The sequence below is a fragment of the Brachionichthys hirsutus genome, unplaced genomic scaffold (assembly GCF_040956055.1).
Source record: "Brachionichthys hirsutus isolate HB-005 unplaced genomic scaffold, CSIRO-AGI_Bhir_v1 contig_200, whole genome shotgun sequence".
In the NCBI taxonomy this organism is placed as follows: Eukaryota; Metazoa; Chordata; class Actinopteri; order Lophiiformes; family Brachionichthyidae; genus Brachionichthys; species Brachionichthys hirsutus.
The window spans coordinates 575,880-602,833 of record NW_027180317.1 but is presented as its reverse complement, the minus strand read 5'-3'; the positions used below and the strand labels follow the sequence as shown (position 1 = coordinate 602,833).

General features: G+C 44.6%; 1 protein-coding gene across 1 annotated transcript; it reads right to left on the bottom strand.

Annotated features, from left to right (window-relative positions):
- Nucleotides 1-374: 374 nt before the first annotated feature.
- LOC137912582 (kinesin-like protein KIF13B) lies at nucleotides 375-26,954 on the bottom strand. The gene is made up of 38 exons (XM_068756718.1): nucleotides 26,885-26,954; nucleotides 22,700-22,793; nucleotides 15,997-16,009; nucleotides 15,338-15,398; nucleotides 15,044-15,136; nucleotides 14,495-14,675; nucleotides 13,613-13,700; nucleotides 13,134-13,268; nucleotides 11,081-11,193; nucleotides 10,793-10,904; nucleotides 10,466-10,678; nucleotides 10,276-10,386; nucleotides 9,992-10,126; nucleotides 9,385-9,515; nucleotides 9,205-9,291; nucleotides 8,752-8,942; nucleotides 8,381-8,660; nucleotides 8,092-8,254; nucleotides 7,841-7,996; nucleotides 7,502-7,651; nucleotides 6,720-6,845; nucleotides 6,369-6,542; nucleotides 6,086-6,243; nucleotides 5,865-5,997; nucleotides 5,606-5,761; nucleotides 5,427-5,526; nucleotides 5,209-5,335; nucleotides 5,073-5,128; nucleotides 4,862-4,986; nucleotides 4,507-4,782; nucleotides 4,253-4,405; nucleotides 3,998-4,075; nucleotides 3,866-3,916; nucleotides 2,833-2,989; nucleotides 2,282-2,412; nucleotides 1,710-1,769; nucleotides 799-1,381; nucleotides 375-574 (listed from the first exon to the last, which is right to left on the bottom strand). The coding sequence occupies exons 1-38, from the start codon at nucleotides 26,952-26,954 to the stop codon at nucleotides 375-377; spliced, it is 5,421 nt and encodes a 1,806-aa protein (XP_068612819.1).

The window sequence follows — 26,954 nt, the reverse complement described above, 5'->3', positions numbered from 1 at the left end:
AGGTGACCGTTTGCATCAGCTCCAACAAGCAGCCTGGGGCGGAACCCCTTAGAGCGCTGACAGTCTTCCCATTGGCTGCCATTCATTAAACCGTTACCTCCCAATAAAATAAATAGTCCCTCCCACGGACTGTGAGAATCTCCGTCGACTCTTCCTCATATTACACATGTCCGTTCTGAGCAGTCGCTGTCTTCATCCTACTTTCATCCACTGATAAGGAATGATGTTGTTCCAAACTGCAGGATCGGCAGTATATCCAGCTCTGATTGGTCAGCCCGTTTTGCATAGCTGGGAGGAGGAGGAGGAGGAGGAGAGGAGGAAGAAGACAGCAGTGGGGAGTTCATCTCTCCCATCCAACACCTGCTTTCCACCTCTCAACTGCTCCAGGACTTGCGGTTCTCCCCCCGGCGGGCAGCTTCTCCTCTCAGGATGGGGGCGTGAGGGGAAACGGAAAACTCTCCGGTTCGCCGACCGTTCCGATCGCGGAGAGCGAGGCGGCCCGGGCGAACAAGCACTCCGTAACCCGGTTTACAGCGGAAGTAACGATGGCCTGCCACTGAACCGTCATTTCTGCCTGTAGGACAGAATAAAGATTCAGCATCATACTGCGGTACCGGCTCGACCAATCAAAGGCATCATCTTAACAGGGGAGCCAATCACGGCTCATGTAGACACTGCAGCGCGGTAATTAATCTTAAATGACTCTGTCTTTTACTCTACAAGTATCTGAATCTTCAGGAAATAGTTCATTTTATATTTGTGTCGTTTGGGTGAAATGACCCTTTTTAGTATACCTACCAACGGGGGTGTCCAGCTCCACCCCCGCCCACACCCCCTCAGCAAACTGCGTCACCCCGACGTAGCGCACCGTCCCAGCCTTATTGCTGCCCGCTGTGACGCGTGCGCCCTCACTGAGCCAATCGGGCAGCGCGGCGTCGTGACTGCGGTCTTCATCGTCCACGAAGATCTCCAGCCTCTCAAAGCCGTCGCCTCCTCCCCCGTCTCCGGCCGAGTCGATCGCCTCGTGTTCAGAGAAGGAATTTTCCGCAGTCACATTGTTATGATCGGCTGAGCTATGGCAAACGATGGCCGTCTCGGAGCCGCACTGGGGAGAAGAGGTCACAACATCGTTCCCGTCAGCGCCTCGAGGTTGAGGATTTGTGATTAATGTCGTCTCAGCAGCCAGGAGAGAGGAAGACGAGGAAGAGGGTTGGAGGACGTCAGACAGGGTAACCGTAGAAACACTGCTGGAGAAGTAGCCGCTTGATGACTGGCTGAGGGGGCTGAGGGGGGTAGAGTCATGCGGGTCATGCACAGGAAGAGGCGGGGCTTCTGGGAAGTCGCTTCGCTTGTCTTTGGTTGTGGGCCGTGGGACAGCGGTCTACAGCATCGGGTCCACCAACGAAGGGACAGAAGAAAACATGCAGACAAGGCGAAGCAACGAGAAACAATCAGCTATTATTACTGTGAACTTTTATAATATTGCCATAATCATTCTCTGAACCAATCAGGTGCTATAAAGTCTGATTATGAAGACAAAGGACAGAAAACGTCATCTGCTTGTTTTTTTGACATTTGCAGCCACATTCTGGTCGACCGGACAAATAAAAAGCCCTCTGGGCTAACTAAGACACAGAAAAGTCACAAAACCACGGAGAGTATTTTTGATACTGCAGTTTGAGAGAGTTTGGATATAGACTCAAACTCACCGGCTCAGCCTTGACTCTGCTGTCGTCTCCTCCTGATGTCCCGATGCGAGGACCGTGCTGCTGAGTAACGATACTTAAAGTCAGAATAAGCCGGAGCTTGAAATGTACAGGATGAGCCAGCCAGGCTTAGAATAGAAACTATTGTGTATATATATTATTATTTTACTACTACTACTGTACTTCCATCTTGTCCTGTGAGGAGTCACCACATCAAATAAATGTTCTCCACTTCACCCTGTCCTTTGCATCGTCCTCCCCAACACCAGCCACTCTCATGTCCTCCCTCACTACGTCCATGTATCTTCTCTCCCAAGGAGAACCTCAGCATCTTCATCTCCACCACTTCTAGCTCCGCCTCCTGTCTCTTCCTCAGAGCCGCTGTCTCTAGCCTAAGCCGTCCATCATGGCTGTCCTCACCACTGTCTTGTAACACTTTCCCTTCATCCTCGCTGACACTGACAATATTCATTGTCCATTATTCAGCAAATCATTTCCTGCTTCACACAAACACAGTTAGATAAAGGCCAGAGCATTCAGGTCCGCACCATCTCGCCTCCATCGCCTCTGCCTACCTGCTGACTCGGCGGTGAAGGTCTCAGCTCCTTCTTGTCATCCCGAGCTGGAAACAGAGACTTGAGCAGTTTGGGCATCTGAGGGACCAGCGCCTTAACTGAAAGATAAGAGGCAGCAAGTCCTGAACGACCTGGGGAAGGGGGTGGAGAGGTGAGGGAGGAGAAGGAGCAAGAAGATGAAGAATAGAGGAAGGAAACAAGAAAGGATGAGTAGTTGTGGGAGGTAGAGAAGGCGTGGAAGATTAAGACAGGAAACTGAAAGCCAGTTCAGGATGTGGCTAAAATCGCAACGCAAGGACAGATGGAGACGCCGGACGGTTTGGTCAGCTATTAGAACTCATTAAAAACATTCTATTCCATGGATTGTGATTCAGAATATAACTTAAAAAATGATTAATTCTCTTCATTTCATCAGCAGAAATACTCTAAAGCAGTGGTCCCCAACCAACGGGCCGCGGTGCGTGGGAAGAAGGATGAAAGAACCGAGCATGGAGGACAAAGATTATCACAAAGAAGTAGAGCAACAGACAGGAGTGAAGGAGGAGATTTACCTGGTTCTGGCTCCTGGCTCTGCAGGGGCGTGATGCCGAAAGGAGCTGGGGATGAAGAGGAGGAGGTGGAGTATGTGGATGGAGAAGAGGCGGGCCTGGGGAGGGTGCGAGGAAGCTGGGAAGGCACGAAGACATCCTGCTGACTCTCCCACCGAACCTGAGAAACAGATGAGACATTGGTTTTAAAATCTGTGCATAGTGCAATAAATATAATCAGACTAGAAATGATCCACAAATTCTAACATACAGTAGTACCTCAGCTTACGAATGTCCCTACATCCGAAAGTTTCAGGTTACGAAGTATCTGAATGGGAAAATATTGCCTCTCGTTACGAAGGCGTTTCAGGGTACGAAGTCAAAAATAGCTGCTCGTAGCTGCTCTGCCATTGGCTATCGCCTAAAATCTGCCTGGCAACCCGTTGCGTATGCGTGTATCTCAGCATGCTATTCGTGTCCCCCTCGTGTCACCCGGAAAAAGTGTTGACAAGTCGGGCTATTGCTCATTATGATGACGTCTGCCTCGCACATTTCCGACGGATTGTCGAAAGCCGGCAAAAGCAGACGTCATCGGATCAGTTTTTCAAGAAACGCGAGGCAGAAAACACCGCAAAGGACCAGTAAACAAAGAGGACAAAAAGTAACAGCTAACAGGTAGATTAATATTTTAAAAAAATATCATAATGTAGCGTCCGTCGGACGCTGGAATAAGCACACGACGGGTAACTCTCTGTGTGTGTGGGTGCCGCGAGGAGGAGGAGGAGAACGGGAGAGCTGCGTAGCTCTCCACACACACACACCGCCCCTCCTCCCTGGATGCCTTTGCGGACTCTCTGCAGCGTAGGAATAATGAACACTCCTAAAACATGAACCGTTACAATACTTTTGCGGGGCTTGGAACGGATTAGTGCATTTACATTCAAAATGCGTCTCTACTTACGAAGTTTTCACGTTACGAAGCTACTCCCAGAACGGATTAAATTCATAAGTAGAGGTACCACTGTATTTAAAATTGCAGAAGCAAATTGTGCATTACCTTATCATCCATCAGGCAGCTTGTGGAAAGGTCCTGTCTACTTCCAGAGAGCTGAGGATGGATGAACAAGGAGAATACATCTTCATGTTGTACTTTATTGTGCAGAGTAACGGTGCTGCCTTCACGCTTTACCCGATGGACTGAGGGAGAACTTATACTCCGTCTACTGCTCTTGCTTCTGCCCATCAGTTGCTCCTTAACCGCCACCTCCTAAAATACAGAAATTACATTTCAGCTATTCGAGGAAAACACAAAAAAAAATAAAACTTGTATATATTATTTATTTTCACCAAGCTATGAAACTTCAAAGCTGTTAATTAAGACTTCATATGGACTGACTTGCCATCTACCCATCCTGTCTGTATCTCTACCAGATTCTCTATCCACCTGTCTGAGTCTGTCCAGAGTCAGAATGTTCTCCAGGCTCAGGACGCTGCGGAGGTATTTCTCGATCGCAGCCTCTTCATCAGCTGACTGGCTGTTGTGGACATTAGCAGCGAGGCGGGCCAGCATCTCCCTGTCCTCTGAACCAGGGTCGTCCTGACGGGACCAAACATCACAGAAAATGGGTGCTTAGCAACTCTTTCTGCGGAGATCTTTCTTTTGCAAAGCCGAAATATGATGCTTCCTCCAGGCTTTACCCCGGGGATGTTGGAGACCACCTCGAAGTTGACCCCAGAACCAGGTATGGTACTGCGAGTGGACATCCTCCTGAGAAAGTTGTGAGCGAAACCCTGGCGGCCCGGGTTAACGTTGACGCAGATCCTTTTTCTCAAGAAGAGCTGCATGTCGGCCGGGTGGCTGAGCTGAACCACCGCCCGAACTGTCAGGTAGACCCGTTGCTCCGGCAACGCTCCACCACGACTGAGCTGAGGATAATCGTGGACAGTAGAGTCCCACGATGCCTCTGCTTTCACCTGTGAGGTAGGACGAACCTTTAGTGAAAGTGAAACAAATAAAATGATAGTGAAGGAGCCTCCTTCTGAACACCGTCACCTCGCCATCGTAGTGTTTGACGATCTGTAAGTCAAAGAAGTCGTCCTCATCCTCCCCAGTGAGGGTCGCATCCCAACCTCCAGCCTCAGGAACCTCAAACTGGTCTTGCGAGCTGAGGTCATCAGCTGGGAAAACCAATAAAAAACGTCAAAAATCAGACTAAGCAGAACAACGCAAGAGGTTTAGATAACTTGGCGAAGAACACAAGTACGTTTGAGGTTCAGGAAGATGACAGGAATGTGAGTCTCCATGCCCGGTAAAGGAACCCTGTGAACAAACAAGCAATAAATGCTGGGCTCAACGGTCCTCTGAGGAACCATATAAAAAATAAAAATCACAGGTTGTACCATTCTGCAGGTGCTCCAGGTATTCCGCTGCCAGCAGAGGGCACCATAACAGCGTTTCTCTCCTCTGTCAGAGTCAGTCGCCACTCCAGAAGCTGGGCCTCCCTCTCCATGTCATCCTCTGTCTTTTCTGTATGCAAGATAATGCTTCAAACTTGACTAAAACCCCGAGTGTGTTCACATTTTCTTTCTAATGTGCAAACAGCGTACTTGTACGTTACCTGCTTTGCTAACCAGGCTCTGCAGGTGCTGGTCGAGGTATTCCTGTCTCTTGGTGAGAGTAGCTAACCACTGCCCCCGTAACCGTTCCAGGTCCTTCTCCTACACAACAAAGCAGCTTTAAGTCACTGCAAGACTTCTCAAAAATGGAACAGGCTATAGCTGCATTAAGCTAGTTTACCTGATAACTATCCATCTCGTCTTCTTCCTGGTCCGCTGTAATATTCCTGATTTCCACACAACCTACTGACACAGCGAGCAGCACTTCTGCTATCAGAGGCATCGTGCCCGAGTCCTGAACCGAGCGCACATCCACCTGGATTCGCCTCGACTGACCCTGAAGATGAGGAAGGACGGTGGAGTAGTTACCGGATATGACTTTAGACTTTACAGACAGGACATGCATTTCAAAACATGAAAACCGCTCAGATATTGGTTACCTGCCGAAGCTGGAAGATTCCCCCGGTCCTCACATCTCTAGCTGGAACCACCTCCACTGGAACAAAGTCTCCGTTCTCGTTTATTTCAAGGATCTGGATCCAGAGCTCCAGACGGCGCGTTACCTCACTCCACCTTCAAAAATGAACATCATCGGCACATACACTTTGGTTTTACATCAAGCTAGTCTTTCAAACAATAAGAATCAGAAAAGTGTGTCCACCTGTCTCGTAGGGTGCGTGTCTTGGCCTGAATGATGCTAAGGTCCCAAAGGGCGGGGTTCCTCCCCGAATCAGCCTGTCTGTGCCCGTACACCTCAATAGCAACTGCCCCTTCAGTCAGGTATTCAATGAAATCCTCCGTCACCGACACCGCCAGCTCCTACATGGCGAAAGAAAGATCAGTCATGCCAGCTATTTAAAACTGACAATGCACTCGGAAAATGATCTGCAAATATTTGGTTTGAAAGTAATTTTAACAGATTCAAACTCCCTCCCCAGCTTCACCTTGCAGCTATCAAACACCACCATGCAGTGTGGGTCCTTAGTGTTGGGCGAAGAAGATGAAGGATCTACTTCTGGAGCCACGATGATGGGCTCAGGCTGGTCCCAGAATGAATACTGACAGAAGACAAAGTTGGACAGATACTGTGGAAGACCGGTGGCCTGCAGGATCTTAATCTGAAGGGCAAACAAGTCGAAGGTCATGGAATCATTCAAAAGCATGTTCAAGGCATTCTTCACACCAAAATATGTATATTCGAGGTTTTCACAGACTAAGTAATAAAACTGTGCACATGGAATGCTTTTCAATTACTGCGTGAACCGCTCTGAATTAAATCGCCTTTCCCATCTCACCATGCAGACCAGTTTGCGATCCTGAAGTTCAGTGTCTTGGTTGTTGTCAGACTCATCCCCTCCAGCCATGTTGTCCTCCAACCCCCCTCCGACTCGAACCACTTCCACATGAAGACGCCCAGCCACCTGACCACAGTCAAGAGAGGGAAGACAAGACAAGACAGTCGAGTTCCACCTTGCATTCAGCTGAAATTTTCATCTTTCTCTTCAATGATACTTTATTTATGCCTTTGGGCAGATTTTATTTTTGCATGTGACACCCATTTCAGAAAGACAATGACCCAGACAAAGAAGTACATGATCGAGTATCAGGAAAATAAAGTGCTCAGTGGTCCACCATACACCAATGCTGAAGCAAACTTATATAAAACGATAATAAATTAAAATATAACTTAAAACAAATGCAATAAAACACAATATGCTTAAGGAATTAAAAGCAATCTCATAAGAACTGGAATAAGAACATAAAAGGTAAGGTCAAAATAAAGAGTATTGGTATTGGTATATGTACTTGTATTTTGTTGACAAGCTAGAGGATTTTAGCAGCATTATTACCAAGTGACCTTTATAATGAATACTTTTGTACTAAAGGTCTCATTGTGTCATTCTGGGTTTACAGAGATTACTGGAACAATTTTAAAGTCAATATAAACAGAAACTCAGACTTGAAAAAAAACCCAGAACAGACACCACAGAGATGAACTTCACGCTTATCAGGTTAACCCCTGAAGCTCTGCAAGAAGAGGATTAGTTTATCAAAGAGGTGGTCTGTAAATGCCCACCTCCCCCTTCTGGTTGATGATGGGAACAGCGTACTGCAGCTTCACGTCATAGAAGAGGCAGGACAGGAAGACGTTGGCAACGCCGATAAGGCTGTGGTTTTCCTGCTCGTCAAAGAAAGGGTCTGCACGACGGAAATATGAGAGCATCACCTGCACAAGCAAAAAAAAAAAAAAAAAGGTAAACATGGAACAAATCTGAAGTTACTTGAAAAAAACTTTCACGTCTCCTTCTTAGTTCATTTTCATTCCATCACTCTTCTGCCAACTGAGGTCATGTCTTCATTTCCTCGTGATCTGGCAGGGTTAGACTGCACACAGCAATTTATCAAGCTAACTCACAGGGTTGTCATGGTGATGGATGTTGTAATCCTGCCACTCCTGGTACAACTCTCTCATGTCGACAAGACGGTTTTCCATCTTCTCCAAACTCCAGATCTGCTTCCCTCGACACCGACGTCGAACCTGAATCGCTGGTTCACTGAGAACCGCGTCCCTCTAGAGACACAAAGATTATTTTGAGATCTGTTTGTGTTAAAAATAGAAGACAGGAAATGAGTGCACGAACATCTACATATTTGTACGCGCCAGACCTTGCGGTTTGCATAAAGGTTGTCTGATGGGATCTGGAGAGTGACTCTGTACTCCGTGTGACGCTCCAGCTCATCCGCGATGAAACAGGCTTCTTGTACCAGGAGGTTTGCCCTCACGATCTGCTCCCTCAGGCGCCGTAGACTCCGCAGCAGCACCGCCTCCCTAAGGAGGAGAGGAGGCGACAGACAGAGGCGAGTCAGAGGGATTTCATCTATTTTTGGACTGAGAGGGAGCTTCACAGAGCCGAGCGCATTTCCATATCTGATGCATGTACACACACACTCCCACCTGTCCTCAGTCCACTGCTTCAGTCTGCCCTGAGCACTGCTTGAATGACTCATCCCCCCCACACTGAGTCTCTCCATACTGCGGTAGTGGGACTGCTGGCCCGGACCGTGTTGGCCAGCCACCGACCCTCCGGACGGGCCGGCGGACAGACGGTCCGGGTTGAGTTTCTTGCGAAGATGCTGCAGTTCCTGCTCATACATCTGTCTCTGGCGCTCCAGAGCAGACCGCTTCTCCTCTTCATGCTGCCTCCCCAGAGACTGAAGCACAGCTTGCATTGGGTCTAACAGGAACAAGAAGAGAGGAGACTGAACACAAGAAGCACTGAACTGTGTTCAATGTTCTATTGATGCAGAATATAGACGCCTTCTTACCATTATTACCCAAGGCTTTCATCATGACCTCTGTTTGGGCAAACTCGTAGGAAAAGCTGACTTCACTGGACACTTCACTCCCTGTGTCACCATCTGCATCCAGCTGCTCACTGCTGCCGCTGTTCTTCATCATACCGCCCTCAACTTCCTCATCCTCAGTTCCCAGAGAGCGGCGCTTAGGTAGGTTGATCCTGACAGTAATATGTCCAGTTAATTGACCATGAATTTAGCATGGCTTGGCTGATTTCCTAGTATCCAATTATATTATAGCTTGACTAATTCTTGTACAGATCCTGTTTATCATCGTTATTGTAATATAGGCTGCAATAAAATACAGAACATTGAAATACATGAAGTTTAAGTATGTAAAGCTGACAAAATGAAACATTTTAAGAAATGTAAGAATAAGGCAACTAAATTAGCTAACAAAACAAATATTTGCAGTAAAATTACCTAAAGAAGTGATTGTTTCCCCACAAGATTCGGTCACCGTGGTGAAGCTGCAGACCACTGGTCACTGGAGAACCATTGACACAATTCCTTTAAAACAATACAGAGTTGCATTAACCGCTGGTCTCCAGAGGTAAAACAAACCTCAAGCCTGTACTCAGCCCATCAGCCGGTGCTTCTTACCGAGCGTTGCGGTAGGGGGTGAGGATGACAGCAGAGTCTTCGGTAATATTGATGACGCAGTGTTCGGCCTGGATACCCATCCCACACAGCTGGATATCCTGAGAGTCTGCTGATCCCACCTTCGTGTGATCCTGAGCCATAGTTCAAAATGTCACAAGATCTTTGTCAAGGTTCATTTTGGTCGTTTTGTGGATTTTGCATAATAGATGCCAGTGGAAAGACATAAAAGTCTTTGATGCTTTCGCCATTTTAAGTCAAACAAAATATTTAAATGTAGCATTGTTTTAAATTTCGATGTTAGCTGTTCTCTCAAGTTTTACTTTTGCATGAAATCTGATTTGGGATCAGAAAAACAGTCAAATCCAGCTGATGTGTCTGTACTTGTATGTTTTTTGTATTTAGTCATTATTGTTACATGTAGCACGACTTCACCGAGAGACATTCCTAGTCTGTGAATCCTCACTGACAATGGCAATAAACACCTTCTGATTCTGATTCTGAGATGAACTCAATGTTGGTGACAATGCTGTTTTACATTCTATATGAATAGGTATAAAATATCCACTGTTCAGCAGAGCTATTGAGGAATCCGTGCGTGTTCTCCTACCTTCAGGTAGTAAACCAAAAGTTCATTAAGGGCAGGATCAGCATTAAGGTTGACAAGAAAACTTTTGTCATCTCCAACTTTAATCCCCGATGACTGGAGAGAAATACCCAGACTCTCCAACTGCTTCTGACGCTCCTATGAACACAGAAACAAAGATCGTTTTTACACGTATATGTAAACCTTAACGTGCTTGTAGAAAACCAAACTAGGATCATTTATGTACAATAGCTCAGCTCGGATTAATTTTTGGAAATGAAATTTAATGACATTCAGAACCGTCTTACTTGTGCAACCTCCTCAGTTTTCCGAAGTTTCTCCTCCCAGGTAATGGTCATCTCTTGGATCAACTTTTCAGACTCTTCGAGACGCTCTTTAAGTTCTGGAGCTTTCAAAGACTGGATCAAAAACAACAGAGGAGTCACGGAAAGCAGAAATTAAGAAATGCTGATCTCTAGCATTTCAAACATGTCTCACCTCTGCTTGAGTCAGCTGTACTTTGAGTTTCTCGACTTCCTCTCTCAGCTCCCTGATGATACGAGCGTTGGGATCTTCATTCACAACAGCATGGTTCACAATGCTCTTCGCTCGGTCTGCATAGCGCAGCGTCGAAAGGGTCTCTTCATAGCTATCTGCTGCTGGACTCACGGTTGCGACCATCGCTGTGCGGCTGTTGCCACCCAGACAGTCCTGAAGAAATGTGTAAATATGCAACACATCCAGGTGAGGACAGACACAGCTGGGATGATAAAACAGCAGTTCTCTTCCACGTAAAGAAAATCTAATGAATATATACATGTGTACCTTTAGTAGCCATGTCAGAACAGAGTCTCTGTATGGAACAAACTTGTTCTTGTTCTTGGTTGTTCCCTGTTCAGCTAGCGCTGAGATCACCAGACCGAGAGTAGTGAGAGACCTGGCAAACAAAAAAACCCAAGGGTCACACACTTTCTATTTCGTGCCATGAATTTATTCTGTGACACATTGCAAGCTTAAGATGTGCAAAATCTTTTGGTGACTAAATTGGAGTAAATCATTTGTCTGGTGTTATACAGCTATTTAAGAGAATACTGCAGCGATGCTTCGGCATACTTGTTGATGTTGCTTCCTTCCTTGAGTCGTTCTCCTGCTGCTCCCGTTTTCGCTGCGCGTTCACTTCCTGCCAGGTCGACCAGACTCAACCGACTCACCTTCTCTCCAGTCGTCTAAAGAGAAAAGGGAGTCAGACAGAAGAGATTCCATCTATGAATGTACATTCTTTCGAATAAGTTTCTTTTTTTGATAAAAAAATGTCTCCCTACGATCAAGAGAATCACTTATCTTCCAACACTACGCATTGCATTGAACTTTGGGTCATATGTCATGCACGTTATCAGGGCAATAGTTTATTACTGCCGATGTCTCCTGAGCTGGGCATGTTTCTCTCCGCGTCGGGTGGATTAATTTTCATATTTAATCTCCTCATAATGGAACCATCCTTTTTTTCTCACATTGCATATAAACGTCCCGAAGCTGCAATCTAGGAGATTTATGCGGATGTAGATCTGCTGACATTCCTGAAAGCAGAGCCATATATTATCTGGCCATCTTGACAACCTGAATGCCTCATTAATCACCATGGAGGCACAGAATTAAGACATTCCCTGCAGGCAGCTTTCGGATGGCCATTGTTGTGATCTAGGAGCATGGCCGCAACAGACAACCCAGAAATAAACAACATGATCCAATGGATCAGGAACTTTCCTCATGAATTTATAATCACATTAAAAACATTGCTCCTGTTCACCTTTGTCGCGTTTTCATGTGATTCTATCAAGCACTTCATGCAGAAATCTAGTGTTACACTTGGGTTTCTCATATTTCAGTCTATTATTGACAGTTTCCTTCAATTTCCTGCAATGTAGTGAGGATCTGGATATCACCTCGCCATCTGTGCCAGGACAGATCGACCCTGGGTCAGTGGCTGAGGAGGCTGAATGTAACACCTGATTTTCACCTGACACCTGCTGCGGAACAAAAGCAGCACCTCGGCAGCAACAATCACCTGTGTGTGTAAAATTTAGCCTGTTCAGAAAAAAGATTAGCACTTTGTTACAAAAAGAAAGGCTCGAACAGTCAGAAAGGCAGATATCCTTTTTAATCATAGACTCATTGCATGCGTTTAGCAATCACTGCTGCTTCTGCCCTGGTTGCATGATGCTCTCGCTACTTCAAACAGGCACAGTATTTATACATAGCATTAAATGGATTCTTCTGCAGGAGTCTTCTATTTTTAGTTCCACTCCTCTGCGTCTTTAAATAAGGTCAAATATCCCTAATGACTGCCAAGCACCATAAAGCAACAAAGAGTGGAACATGAGCGCAAACCTCGTAATAGATACTCATCAACTAGCCAAGTAAAATGATACATTGGTCCAGAGGGGTTTGTCGTGTTTCGGGTTCATTGCGAGAATACAAACTATATTGAAAATGAGGAAATAAAAATACCAAACAGATAAGGAACAGCAGCTACAGAATGTGTTGGCTTCGTGATTCCGACCATACGTCAGCCGCTGTCTGACGAACACTGAATGACACAGGAGGCGTCGTGAAAGCGAGCTGGCTGTATCAGCTGACAAACCCAAACGCACGTCTGTGAATTATTAACAGAATTTGCAGATGGCAAGTCATTGCGGAAATACGGGTAAGGAGCCACAGAACATTAGTGGGTCACTGAGAAAGGACAATTTGTCATTTACATCTTTAGATGGAGAATTTGCTCAGACAGCTGAGCCGACATCCTTTCTGGCTCCCTCGCCCCGACTCGCCGCAGAGGCAGTTTGACCAAAGAACTAGACTGTCGTCAATTAAGTTCTGTTACGGAAAACATATCTGTGCTTTGCAACTATCATATGGCAATAATATTGTAAGTTATTCAAATAGAAATGCGATATCGCATCCAAAAACAAATTGAGCAAATGAACCACTAGACACAGGTAACCGTTTGTCTGCATCGAATGTAGCAGACATGTAGGATTCTAGAACAACAGAAGGTGAGACAGTCAGAAGATTTCACAACGGATGTGCACACAGTTAAAAATAAGAAAAATAAGAATGTTTGTTTGTGTCTAAATAGCACTATAAATTAATTGTGTGCTCCATTTACCCCAGACTGCAGGTCTTTGAGAGTGTGTGTGAGGATGATGTTGAAGACTGCATGCGATCGGCTACTCTCTTCATTCATATTGGTGGCTGCAACAGTTCGGGACTTATTCCCCTCAGACATCAGAGACTCAATGTCCTGTAAAAGAGACAGTGGAGATCAAACAACAAGGATCGAGCAGGAAAAGGACAACACTTCAGACTCATACAGGTGCATTATGGAGACGGCTTCAACTGGCCAAACTGCAAGCCCAGCGACGAGAAAACGATATTCATGATAACTTCTATATTCTACGATCGTCTTTCTATTTGGGACTGGTGGAACTGCTGAGCTGATGTCAGCAGCACTGCTACAGTACAGAAGCCTCGTGTTTGAAGCGAGAGCAAATGCAAGTAACGGTCTCAGATCACATATCAGCTGGATGCCGACACGCTGGTAAGTAAACCTGAGAGAAATGAAACAGCAAAAAAAAAAATCGTTACCTTGTAGCTGGCAACAGCTAGTCGAGACAGACCGTCCACATAAGGACCCAAAACCTTATGTTCCCTCACCCTCAGAGTTTGTCTGCCCCTGGATGGAAAGTAAATGAATAAGGTTTAAAACGGGCAGAAAAAAAAAGGTAACTCACAGATTAACATTCATTTGACGCAGGGACACCAGTGAAAATACCGGCCAGTGGGTCATCGTCACAACTGTCCTCACTTTAGAGAGACTGTGTTTGCCCCAGCCACTTTATTCTGACTTGCTGCCCGCCCTGAGATCTTCTTCATTCTTTCAGTCCTGAGGAAATCCCATATGCCTGTCAGATGGTCCTCCTCTCTTTGTGGCCATTTAACAGAGGTCAAAAGGTCACAGAGAGAGTGAAGGTCAAAGGTTGTGCCGTCTGGAGCAGCAGAAACAAGCCTGTGGTCCTGATTTACTGCTGACCAGATGGGCATCAGTGCCTGCAGGACATTAGAGTAATCATTTTGATCTGCTGCCCACAGCAGCTGGTGGGATCAGCATGCACCAGGCATCGTCTCTGTTCAACAAGCTAAACAGAGGACAAATTCAGATGGTTGTTCACCTAAAAGGTCATTAAGGTTGGTGCTCCAGTCACAGATTATAGTGTTCCAGCCCACAACATCAGATCTGACACCTGTAATTAACTCCGTGATGAAGCTTCACACTTCAGGCCAAAATTCCATCTCTTCAGTAGAAGAATTTACTTTGAAGCAGCTTGAAGAAATACATTCTGAATTGAATACATTCTGTATTTAATATATTTTATAGCCGTTTTAAGTTGCTTAAATAGATCATAAATCCATTTCTAGCATGCTTCCTCCTTTTCATGAAAGGCCGTGAAGATTAGGCTGAAGTCGTACCCTTTTGGATCGAGCAAATCTCGGACCTTCTCATTGTAGATCTCCATGTAAGACACCTCCACAGTAAAGCTCTCCTCCTCCCGCTGCTCCTTCTGTGTTCGGTCAAACAAAGCGCTGCACAGTCGTGGAATAAGACCTGGTTGGTCCACTGAACCCATCATGGTGTACGACTTTCCAGAACCTGGCAACAAACAATTGGAACATAAAACTTAAAAAGTAAAAATGGGCATATCTGCGACATATACACAGACAACATATACAACACGGTAGACAGAACGGGGCTTCATGAGATACAACTATCCAATCGAATGTGATTCAAACAGCTCCGGTATCGGTTGTTGCCCAACAGATGTTAGAATCTCAAGTTATTCTTGATACCATAAGAAATGAGCAGATTCATTTTACATTGTTTTCTACTGGTATGATATTGGACTGATTCATATTTAATACATCTTGTCCTAATACGCTGCTGTCACTCATGCCTGTAAATATATCTGAATAAATGACTGACTGAATACAAGACACAGATGGCTGTGGACAAGGACGTACCGGTTTGTCCATAGGCAAAGATACAGGCATTGTAGCCCTGGAAGGCGTTACGGAGAAGACTTTCCCCAAGGCACTGGAAGACCACCTCCTGACCTGGACAGACAGACAGACTCATTTATAAAACCAAATATTTAACCTTTTTAAGATGACGTCTCTGTACATCATATGAAATGTTAAACATTTTAATAAGAGATAGACAAGCGATAATGTTGGACCGATTAGTTATATTAAAAAATTCATATTAATGAACCAAAAAAAAAAAAAAAGAACATTTTAACTTCAGAATGAACTAACCTGCAAAATTCTCCTTATCCGTCTCATCCATGGACCAGAAGCAGTAATCATAGGCAAAGACCTGAGAAGACGGGAACAGCATGAGACGCGAATGACAGACAGGGGTGGCTTTGTCTTCTTCAAAATTAATTTTTTGTAATGAGAAGAAATGAGTTACTAATTAGTAATTTTTAATTTAAAACTTAAATCATTAAGACACAAGGTGGTGTATGATGCAAACACTAACGGAAATTAGAAAATTGAAAAGAAGACAATTATATGAAAAGAAAATACTCCAAACTGGGCAGGTGCCGCAAACAAAGAAGCTTCTGGTTTTAATTCTACTTCTTTGAAACAGTACAGGGTGGCTGCAGAGACAGACGGTTCCCATGGGAACGAGAGCATTGGGCCACTGGGCCTGTAAGATCGGTGTGATGGATCCCTTCTCTACCTCGACTACTGATATCACGTGGTAAATCATACAATTATTATTCAAATTAGCTTTCAAAAGAAAAGCAACGCTTGATGCCTTTTGTCGTCACAATGACCCTGTTGGGAAATACTGATGCAAAGTAGAGGAGGCCACAGGTTTGCACTCAAGTTCCTTTAGAACAAGAATTCCTCCAGGGTTTTATAACCGAGTCAGCTCAGCATCTTTGTGTGTTTATGTGTGTTGTTACCTTGGATTGACTCCTGATGATGTCGGGAGGGTCCACAGCAGCATGCGGAGAGATAGGAAGATGACATTTGATGACGTTAATTAACTTTATCAATCCTCAGTTGCGAATTATTTTTACACTCGACATAATAAACACACATACAGGCCAGAGCGGGCGCGCACACACACACAAAGGGCCTGTAGACATGCAAATAATGGAGATGGCCGAGTGATGGGCAGCCACATAGAACCCCAGTAGCAGCTACCGGTTCACAAGCCATACTTTGGTCCATGCTGGACCTGAACCGGCGACACTCCGGCCCCCAAGCCAAGTCCTTGTGGACTGAGCTACTGTCGCCCCTTTAGTGCAAACAGAGGAATATTTTAAGCAATTCAGGAGGCTGCAGTGGAATCCAAGCCTGGAATGGATGAAACCTGAAGCTTTTTTTCTACTAATTATCATGTGTTCCTCTGAGGGGAAGAGAGTCAGACAGATAAATGAATACATGGCTGAGCGGAGACAGACAGAAAGACAAAGCAGCGCTTGAACCACCAGCCTCAGGCTTTTCTCATTTTCACAAGTTGTTTTAGCAGATATGAAGTCGGCCTTGGGAGTCCCCTTTTACATCTTGCTTGACTCAAGTTGAAGCAACTCATCAGGGAATCTGAAATGGATGCGTGCATCTATCTCTGGGCGGCTGACACTGAAGTTGGCAGAGGGTTGAGTAACCGGAATCAGAGAGTGATCGATGATCGATACAAATCCATAACTGGATCAAGATCACATTCTGAAACATCCGCACAAAATACCTTAGACAATGTCATGTTTTCATGGCCATTCCCATGACGCTTTCCACCATTTGACATTTAATTGGGGTTCGTTAATTAGTTGCACGTTTCTTTTTAGCTACGAGTTTAATTTGTTTTTAGTGCCACTGGCTGTTAAATTCAAGAGGAGTTTAATTATTGATGAGAACGCTTGGATCATTCACCACACGCCACAGCACTACTGTGGGCACAAGTTGATTAGAGATAAACTGGGGAGAGAAAGAGATAAAATAATTTTATTTTTAGTCTAGCTGAAACTGAAACGCTTTTTCAGGATTGTGGAGACAGTTGCCATGACGCCATTAACGTCATTCAGCAGGCACTCCAATCTCAATTGCTAGTGAAACGTGACAGCAGCATTAGGCAGGCCGTCCCTGCAGGCATTTAATCCACGGGGAGCGCTCTGATGAATATTTTTAATGCATTTATCCTACTTCTAAAATCATCACTCGTTGGGTGTTTCTAAAAAAAAGCCTTTTTCGCACCAGTCTAAGAAGTTCTCTATTTCCTTTCTCCCTTTTGCTCACGACAGGAGATGATTCATCTTCTATCTCCAGCTGTGCGGCGCTGGCGCTGCCGTCAGTCACAGAGCCAAGTCTCGTTTGATAACTAGGTCAGGAGGAAGACATTGCTTGCGGTGTACACCAGTGGTCCCCAACCACCGGGCCGTGAGGCATTTATTACCGGGTCGCACAGAAAGAAGAACTCATTTATAACATTTCCGTTGTATTGATTATTAGCGTCTAAAAAGGAGTTTTATTTTGAAAAACAACCAGATTTTCTTCAACGCAATATTCGCCTGTGAATTTTCTTGGTCCCGTGATATACAACTTAAAAAAACAGCCGTAAACTAGCGAAAATTAATAAAAACGTCTTTGGAGAACTTCTTTTAACAGACATACCAGGGGTCAGACTTAAAATACGGGTTTATCTACAACAGCTGATTAGCTTCGTTAACGAGGCAATAAAAGGGTCAAAACTGCTTTGGCACAGAGAGACCAGAACCTGGATTAAAAGACAAGAACCCTGGAATAAAAGATAAGAATGTGGAATTTATTCAACAAAAAACGTGACCATGAAGGACAGAAGCAATTATTGAGGCCACATCTAATGACGAGTAGATATTGGTGCAATACTTGTTTAATAGTTATTGCAAGTGCATTATATAAAGTTTATTGTAAGATTATAGTCCTATTTTTTTTTATTTAATTACCCCACCGGTCTGCAAAACAATTGCCCGGCATGAAACCGGTCCGTGGCAGGAAAAAGGTTGGGGACCGCTGGACTACACAACAACAAACACACATGTACACAAACTGAGTGTGATTCATTAATACTGACCATCCATGACCAACACCAGATCAAACCTCGACCCTCAAAACATTAAAATTCCTCAAACCTGCTTCAGTAAATATGGAACACAGACACCGGTCATGCTCATAAATGCTTCATGCACATACCAACCAGCATACAATCCCAGCTGTAATAATCCACGTTTCACTGATGTTTACACAGCTGACATTCAGCATTCAGAATGAAAGGATTTTCTTTTTGCTACAGAAAAGTAGCTCAGTCGCTCTTCAGACCAGGCTCAAGTTAAGGATCCCTACACGGCACTGACATTTATTAAAAGCGCTGTGATTTCCCGGTATTTGTGGTTCTCTGAATGCTCCTCCTACATATATCATATCTTGGAGCACTTTAGAGCTGAAATTGGCACGGTTTGGATGGACGCAGTGATGACGGCTGCATGGCGAGCAGGGCTACCCATGTCTTGTTCACAAACATGCATTAACAGAGCAAGGCGGCCCCCCCACGAGTGAGAAGAATGAGAGAGAGGAGAACAGCGAGCCCACCGCCTGCAGTCCTTGAACACATCTCTTCATCCCACCTCCCTTCAGCATACTCCTCCACTCTGATTACCATCATTTAAAAAATAACATCATGCATGGTTGGTCAACCCACCCATTTTCTTTCTCTGCTATTCTTGTGTTGTGTTTCTTTCTCTCTTGGACTGTACCACTCGTGACTTTGTAGGGAGGGATGATGAATGGAGGATGGGAAGGAGGCTGAAGGTAGCAGGCGGGGGGGTTAGGTACAGTGAGTGAAGAGGCTGGGTCTGAGACTGGAGCGTTAAACTGAAGCAGAAATGGCACCATGACAGAACAGCAGGACATGGCTGATAATTGAGCTCGCTGACATCATGACTAACAATGAATAGGACAACAGTTTCCCACAGTGAACACTAGACCCTCCCATTTAAACTAATGACACGGTCTGGAGACAAGAAGTGGATTATAGCAATCACTATTCAGCAGCAGCACAGCTTCAAAATTAAACCCAATGTCCAGGATTACTGTACTCCTCTCCAAGAAGGCCATGTTACATCTTACCGCCCAATGATTGCTTTATTCACAATGTTCAGGGATTTATTGATGAGTTCATGATATATATATATATATATATATATATACACACATATACAACACAGAGTATTTACTGGGTTAATTCAAAAGCCAGGTTTGCGCTCTCCTAGTGCTTTTCTAGTTATTTATATGGCACACATTAACTGGAGAACTGGATAGTTCTGCAGTCTAATGTTCATATTCTTCACAGGAATGTAATAAAGCTGAATGAGGAGCCACAGGGCTAATGTTCGGCATTTCAGATGCTGCTGGAAAAAATGAGTAGGTAGTCTTCAACCTGAGGATGGGATGTGAACTCGCTTTTTATGCTATTCAAGTGTGGAAATAAGCATTAAAGTAGTCTAGAATGGGCTTTTATTCAAACTTCAGCCAGGCACTGACTCTTAGCGGTCCAAATTGAACCATAAAACACACCATGATTTCTTGTCCTTCGCCAGACTGGAGACTGATGCTAATAACATGCACTCAAACCATCTCACTCAGCCAGGATTCATTCAGGCTCTTGGAAAATCCACTTATTTGGATACGCAACCGCTGTCTGAATATCCAGGGTTGGAAAAGCACACAACGTGGACAGGGGCGAGTCCGGCAGCTTCCTAGTGTGTGACTTGTGAGAAGGACCACAAACACACTTCTCTCTGGAGAAGGTGAAAAACTGTTCATCTCTCCTCTTCACTCCTGAGCTCGTGAGGCAGAATGCTCATGCCAATGTTCTTCACATGGACATTGTGTTAGGATCACGGCCAAGTTGAGCAACCACAACCTACAGCCACGACAAATTCAGTTTCGTTTACGGTGATGAATTTATTGGAAATAAAGTCCACTATGTAATTCAACTGATTGCAATACTATAGCAAGCAGTAGGTGTCCAACTTCCTACTCGTGCTAGGCTAAGACTCTGAAATCAGTAACGTATTAGTGTAAACCTGGCCTTTACGATGCTTGGACCAACTAGCTCGATGCAACATTACTAAATTCAAAGCAGGAAGAATTTGATATTGGTGGGCTTTTAGGAACTCCCACAATCACATGGTTGATTAAAATTGTAGTTAAAGCAACCGACTTTACTCTGAACGCAGACGGCACCTTTCTAAAGTGACTAATAATTAGTGAGCACTGGGGGCAAACAATAAAACTATAACACAGTATTTCAGGGAATTTTGACAATAACGATTTATCGAGCTTGCGCATGCACGCGCGCACACACACACAAACACAAACACACACACACGCCTTGTACTGGATCATGCAAATCCTGAAATAACCACATTATTTGAGGATACGAGGCCCCGTGTACAATATTGTTTAACAAACCTAGTTGCTTGTATTTGTCTCACTGATATCTGTGACAGCTTCAGGCTATGATGCAAATGTGATGTGCTGTTTGTTCACAAAGCCACTGGCAGGCTAGCTGCCTGCTTATCGGAATCATTATCAGAGTGGCCTGACTGCATTTAACACTCTGGATGCTAACGCACAATAAAATATATGCTCAATTCTGACATTAAGGCAACAAAATGTAAAATAAAAAAAAAGTGTTTAGAAAACACAGAAGGCCAATACATCATCACATGTTCATTTCCTTGATGATCCCCTACGAGGAGAGCTTAAAGAAAGTCCTCAAGCCGCAGTGAGTCACTGAGTGGCAGCATGAGGAGCTCCACAGTGGCCTCGCCAGTGAGTGTCACTGGTGGAAAAACTGAATTGGACACATAAGCAGAACACACAACTAACGAGTGGCCAAAAATACTGTAAAGCACAGGATGTAAAGTCACGATGAAAGTTAAGACACTTTTAAAGCTTTGCTGAAAAACGAATTTATTAAACTATACTGATTCATTAGTAGCTCCAATGCGAGGTACATAAGGGTGGCAGAAAAACTCAACCAATCATTTATTCCCCAGTGCCTGAATGGCTAGATGCTCTCTGTTAAAACAGGATCCACAGCAATTTGGCTCCTGCAACAGACCTGATCCACTCCAGACATGCATTTTACCTCGAAGAATCAGAGGAATCAATGCAGCCCCTGTAAAATGGCTAAGAATACATCAAGCAACTACGTTTACAGCATACTACCTCTATGCATCAAAGATCATTTCTCTTCCCTATTTAACAAGTGAAGAATTATTAAACAGCATCTACATGCTCCGAGCAGCAGTCGTTCGGCCCATCCTCCTGCCACTGCCTCCTCGCTCCTTTGTCTTAGACAGACAGCAACGACAGCTCTGCTCCTTTGGTGCTCCATAAGTCACCGCATGGGGGAACTTTATGGTCGGCAGATGCTCAAGAAAATGAGGCTTTTGCCCCTCTTCCATCATCTACTCACTCCACGAAAAGACTTCACGGTCACTAAAAGCAACGCAGCGTTACACCCCCCTCGCCCCCCACCCCACCAATGTCGCCAGGGAAACAGAAGAACAGAGGAAAAAGGGAGGAAGCCAGGCGGTGGGGAGTTATGACCTGACGAAATGAGGCACAAGAGCAGTGGAGTCTGCTTTTTTTTTACGTCTGTCCCTGCCTTGATCGTACCGTTGTCCCGCTTCCAGCCACGTCTCAGACAGAGGCAGAAAAACACTTCTCTGCCCAACGCATCTAAATCCAACACCTCCTTCATCGCAGGGCTTCAGATTAGATCGAAACTCTTGGCTGACAGGACAAGTAGCGTAAAAAGCCAACAGAGGGGAAACAAGCGACCATTGATATCCGTTCAAGCGCTCCCGTCTCTAGGAGACCCATCGGTGGGTTTGTCCAAAAACATCATGGCAAAGAAATATTACAAACAAGGCAGGCACACGCTGCTTAAAAAGCAGTGATCATTTAAAAGACAGGGGTAACTTCCATTAACATAAATATCATTTAGTGAGGAGACAATGGCTATGAATATAAGCAACAGTGAAGGCAACAGGCTCACAACATTAAATATATTCATAAGTAGTCCATTTTAGCTAACGACTGTGATACACCTAAATTTGATCAGTTGTATCCCTCTATTATAGTTCAGGTGTAATCACGGTGCAGTACAACAAAGACACTAGAATAAGAGTAGGAAAGCTTCAGCACCACTTTCCCCTCCTGAGGCGCTGGACGTTTATCGAAATTTCTTCTAGGCCGGCCTGTGCCTGTCGGGTGCCTCCAGAGTCCCATTAGTCTGGGGCGTGTGGGATGCTTCGGGAGTACGAAGCCTGATCCCTCTACCTGCCGAAGCAGGATCTTGATTGGTAAACAAATAATCAAAACTAGCCCGGACACATCCTTTTCCTGAACAGTGTTAAAACATGGACTCATTAACTTGATGTGAACTGCCTGACTTTTCCTACGAACGCAACTGTGTTCTGTAGTACACAGTTATGATAAGAGGGGGAAAAAAGAGTGAACACCTATTACTTTGTGGCCATCAACCTGTTGAATTAGAGACTTTTGAAGACAATAAATAGTTAATTTGTAAATGAGTCAAGCTAGAGGTAAACGTACCTGGAGTCTCCTTTGCCCAGATTACCAGCGGCAGGATTAAGGATTGTCTGGTTCTTCACCATATCCACAACAACTTTAGTGTTCAATTCCTTTTCTGTGGACAAAAAAACAGACAGCGTTATAGACAAAGCCATGAACCTCAAAACACAAACATGCCAAAGTTTCTACCGTTTCAACACCGGCACACTATCATTGTAAATTTCATGACAAAATAGGATTGAAAATGTGCCATAATCATCTGAAAAACAAGCGTTTTCCAACATGTTGGGCTACACCAGAATAAAGATCCTAAGATTAACAAGATGCCCTGAAATCTTTGGCCCATTTACCAGCTAATTTGATGTTAGAATACAGATTAAATTAATAATGGGAAGGAAAAAAAAATATGTATATTTTGCATCCTGTAGAACAGATTAATTTACTGACATGGAAACATAAATCTGATGGTCATTTGTTGGGCCTATGGTGCTGTAAAAACAACAACAACAACTTTAAAACAGCGGAATACTTAAAATGTTTGCCGTGAAACATCAAGTTCAAGCTCGTGAGCAGGCTGTGAAACAACAACTCCGAAAATGACCTTTTACCTTCGAGTGAGCATTGACCTAATCAATAAAGCAGACGTATTCCAACGCACGACTCAGGCCCGCCCATAGTGGCCCTGGCCCCTCATGGTCCAGCACCAGCTGGCCAAATACAAGCCAACATACTGGGAAGTCCTATTGCTGAGATGTGTATCTACAATCATCTTAAGTCAGAATATTATCACCTACTAAGGCAACCTGATTAAAATGTTCTCAAAATCCAAGAGTTTGGATTAGTACTAAAATGCAAATAGCAAACATTTGATCATTTATTGACATATTTTAAAGCAGACAGGGTTTATATTGTGAGCGCATTCTTTCAGTATAACCCTCTCAGAGAAGGCCTTGCTGTGAAAGTCACCAGTCAAACCACTGGAAAAGGAGCCGCAGTGGAAATTCATGACACTGGATGGTTTCTGCATTCATCCATGCTACCAATGAGACCTGGTGATGGTTGCACTACCAGCATGTCCTACCTAGGCAACCAAATGTTTGGTAGAACTGCCCATTTAAAGAACAAACTTACGTGTAGAACAGCCTTATTTAACAGTAGCAGGATACCTTTTTTTCCCCACATTAGTAAAAAAAACTAAATGAGCTAAAATCCTTTTTTCATTCATTAATTTTCCAACCGCTTAGTCCGTTATCAGGTCGCGAGCCAAGCTGGAGCCGATCTCAGCAGTCAATGGGCGAGAGGCGGTGTACACCCTGGACAAGCCGCCAGTTCATCGCAGGGAAACACAGAGACAGCCACACACACACTCACACCTACGGGCAGTTTAGGGTCACCGATCCGCCTAAGATGCATGTTTTTGGTGGTGGGAAGAAGCCGGAGAACCTGGAGAGAACCCACGCAGACACGGGGAGAACATGCAAACTCCTCACAGAAAGGCCAGAAGTCGGATTCGAACTCGCGAGCTCCTCGTTGTGAGGCAACAGCGCTTACCACTGCGCCACCGGGACGCCTGAGCTGAAATTGTTACACTCATTCAAAGCAAAATATTGCAACAGGCCCAAGTCATGACTGATACGCCATTATATTTTTACAGTTGCTAAATGTCTTACCACCTTAAATTCTGCTATTTCATTATAGGTAAAGTGAGCATTTGTCTAATGAGGACAACAGGAACATTATCCCTGCATGATGTGCAATTACGTGAACACATAATTTCACTGTTGTGTGTTGTGTCCAGCATTCCATTAACAATAGGCGTTTTCTCTTTGTGTCTTATTGTACTATGTTTGGAAGATATGTCTTCAACCTCTTTGTACCAGGAATCTTCATGACTGCAGATCCAGCAGAAAAAAGGGTTTTGAGGATAAATGGCCTGTTTAAATGGCCTCAATCTTACCACTCCTGTCCTGAACACGGGGTAATGGACTAGGAATGGAATAGAATGCGCCTTGGAAACTTCGTGTCAGAGGTTAGAGCACCTGAATCACTGCCCCAGTCTTCTGTTGTCAAGGAAACCACAAAGTGCAAAAAGCTAAAAAATAAAAGGCAAAGCAAGTTATTAGGCATCGAGTGAAAAAGACACGGCGCAAAAGCACAAACTTAAGCAAGGAAAATGGAACATAAATAGAGAGGTTGAGCAAGAAATCTTTATGTTCTGTGCTCTCTTCCTCTGCTGTGGCCTACATTACCCATGTGCCCTTTGTGAAGCAGCTGAACTTCCTGAATAGGAGAAGGGAAAGTGTGATGTGGTGGGGTTGGGTTGGGAGAATAAATGTACCCATTGTTATCTGTCTCTCCACGCTCCATAACCAGCTCCCACCTTCCGCTGACTTTCTCTCTGGTTTTTGACTGGGTTACCGGTGCTGAGGTTCGGCGCAACCAACAGGCCTGAGACCAGCCAGCAAGCTGGTCTCAGGCCTTGCTCCGCTTGGCCTTGCTCTGTTCTTCGAAGGCCAGAGCCATGGGAACATGAAGCGTTACGCAATGTTAGCAAATATTCATTCAGACTCCCTTCCTGCCTTTGTCCGCATCTGCAGCCGGACCACCAGTCCCCCTCAGGAACGGTGGCGTGAGGGTTAAAACAAAGCACACTCGTTCTGTCAATGTCACAGGTGTGAATCACTGCACCATCTTAGGAAGACGTGCGTGAGGAGAGTGGTTGTGGCTCATATGCCCTTCCATTATTGCTGCTATAAGTGCCCTGAAGCAGTTCTGTTGCTTTTGGTTTAGTCTTTGAGGTTTACCACAAGATGGGTGAATGAGAACCAACAATGGTCTACTCCATTACAACAGGGATAAGTGGAAACATAGGACTGCTGGTTCAAACCCATTTTCACAAAGGAAAAATCACACCACAAGCCCACAGCGTTACCAATGCTTCAAAATAATGATGATGCGTTAAAAAAATCTAACTGGAAAATAATGGGTTTAAAGCTTTGATTTCCGAAAGAAATTCCACATCTCCTACTGAATCATGCAGCAGAGTTCACATCAATAAAAGGAAGGAGACTCGAGTGACATAGGAAGTATAGGATAACAGAGGTCACCATTAAAAAATATAAATTATGTACATGCACGTAATGTGATAATCGAGAGGTCTATACATCGATTATATGAAGTCACAGCACTGATTAATTGCCAAACATCCCATGACAAATTTCTCAAAAACACATGGGATGGTAGCATGTCCACCATAAAAGTTTAAACTTGTTGATAGATAGCAATCTCTGTAACATGACCCTGGCGGCTCTCGGTTCTCCATGTTACAGTTCATGCTAAACATCTGCCTCGGGGAACCGTCTGACAACCCACTGCCTTGGTCTTGTGACCGATTTTTCTGGCTCAGAGAGGAGAGCGAGAGAGAGAGGCATATGATTCACTAGGCTACCGTCACGGCAGCTCTCCTCCTCCTCCTCCTCCTCCTCCTCCTCCACATGGGACACATGATTCCCAACACCAAAAAACAGACTTGGCAATTGACTTTGAAATGTCAAGTGTCTCCTCCTTTGTTACACAAAAAAAGTTGACATTTTGAAACATGCAGTTTGTGTAGCAATGCCTTTGTTCGGCATGCTTACTTTTAATAAAGGATAGGATGTAGTGTTGTAGAATAGTGGAAACCTGAGGACCAAGTCAGAGAGGCAGTAACGCAAGTATCAGAAAGGCCTCTTTTCAGAGAACGCAACTATCAGTCTGAAACAGCATGCGCTGATGATCCTAATAGTGTTTGAGGATGCAACTATCATATTATTAAACTGTATACTATTAAAACGATAGAGTACATTTCACCCAGCAGCTCCGGTTCATCTTCTAGCTGGATGAGAGGCATCCGTGACGAAAGCCCTTTGGCAGCACTGTGCAATCCAGACCAGCCACACAACAGCTTCCATTAATCTGCAGAAGCTCATTTAATTAATGAGTGTTGATCTCTAAAAGGCAGCCCATTCCCGAGCAGCCTAGCGTGGAGGCGCGTCGTTGGTCTGTTGAATTGGGCTGGGGAAGCTTTTGCCCCGCATGAAGACGAGATCATCTGATTTTATAGCATTCACTACATGATACTCATTTTTTCCTCTCATATTAGCATTAGACAATGTAGACAGATGTAGCCCTCGTATGCCAAATGACTTGAGGCTAAAGCATTCTCACCTCGTCTGTTCATGGGCCGTAAACGTACAGCCACCTTGACGTTGGAGTCGTCCAGGATGGGTTCCCCCAT

Coding starts and splice junctions, on each gene's coding strand:
- LOC137912582 (XM_068756718.1), bottom strand. CDS start 26,954: ATGGGGGAACCCATCCTGGACGACTCCAACGTCAAGGTGGCTGTACGT. Junction 5,129..5,208: donor CCTGGAGCACCTGCAGAATG/GTACAACCTGTG, acceptor GTTTGTTCACAG/GGTTCCTTTACCGGGCATGG. Junction 2,990..3,865: donor GCTGCCTGATGGATGATAAG/GTAATGCACAAT, acceptor TCTGTTTCTCAG/GTTCGGTGGGAGAGTCAGCA.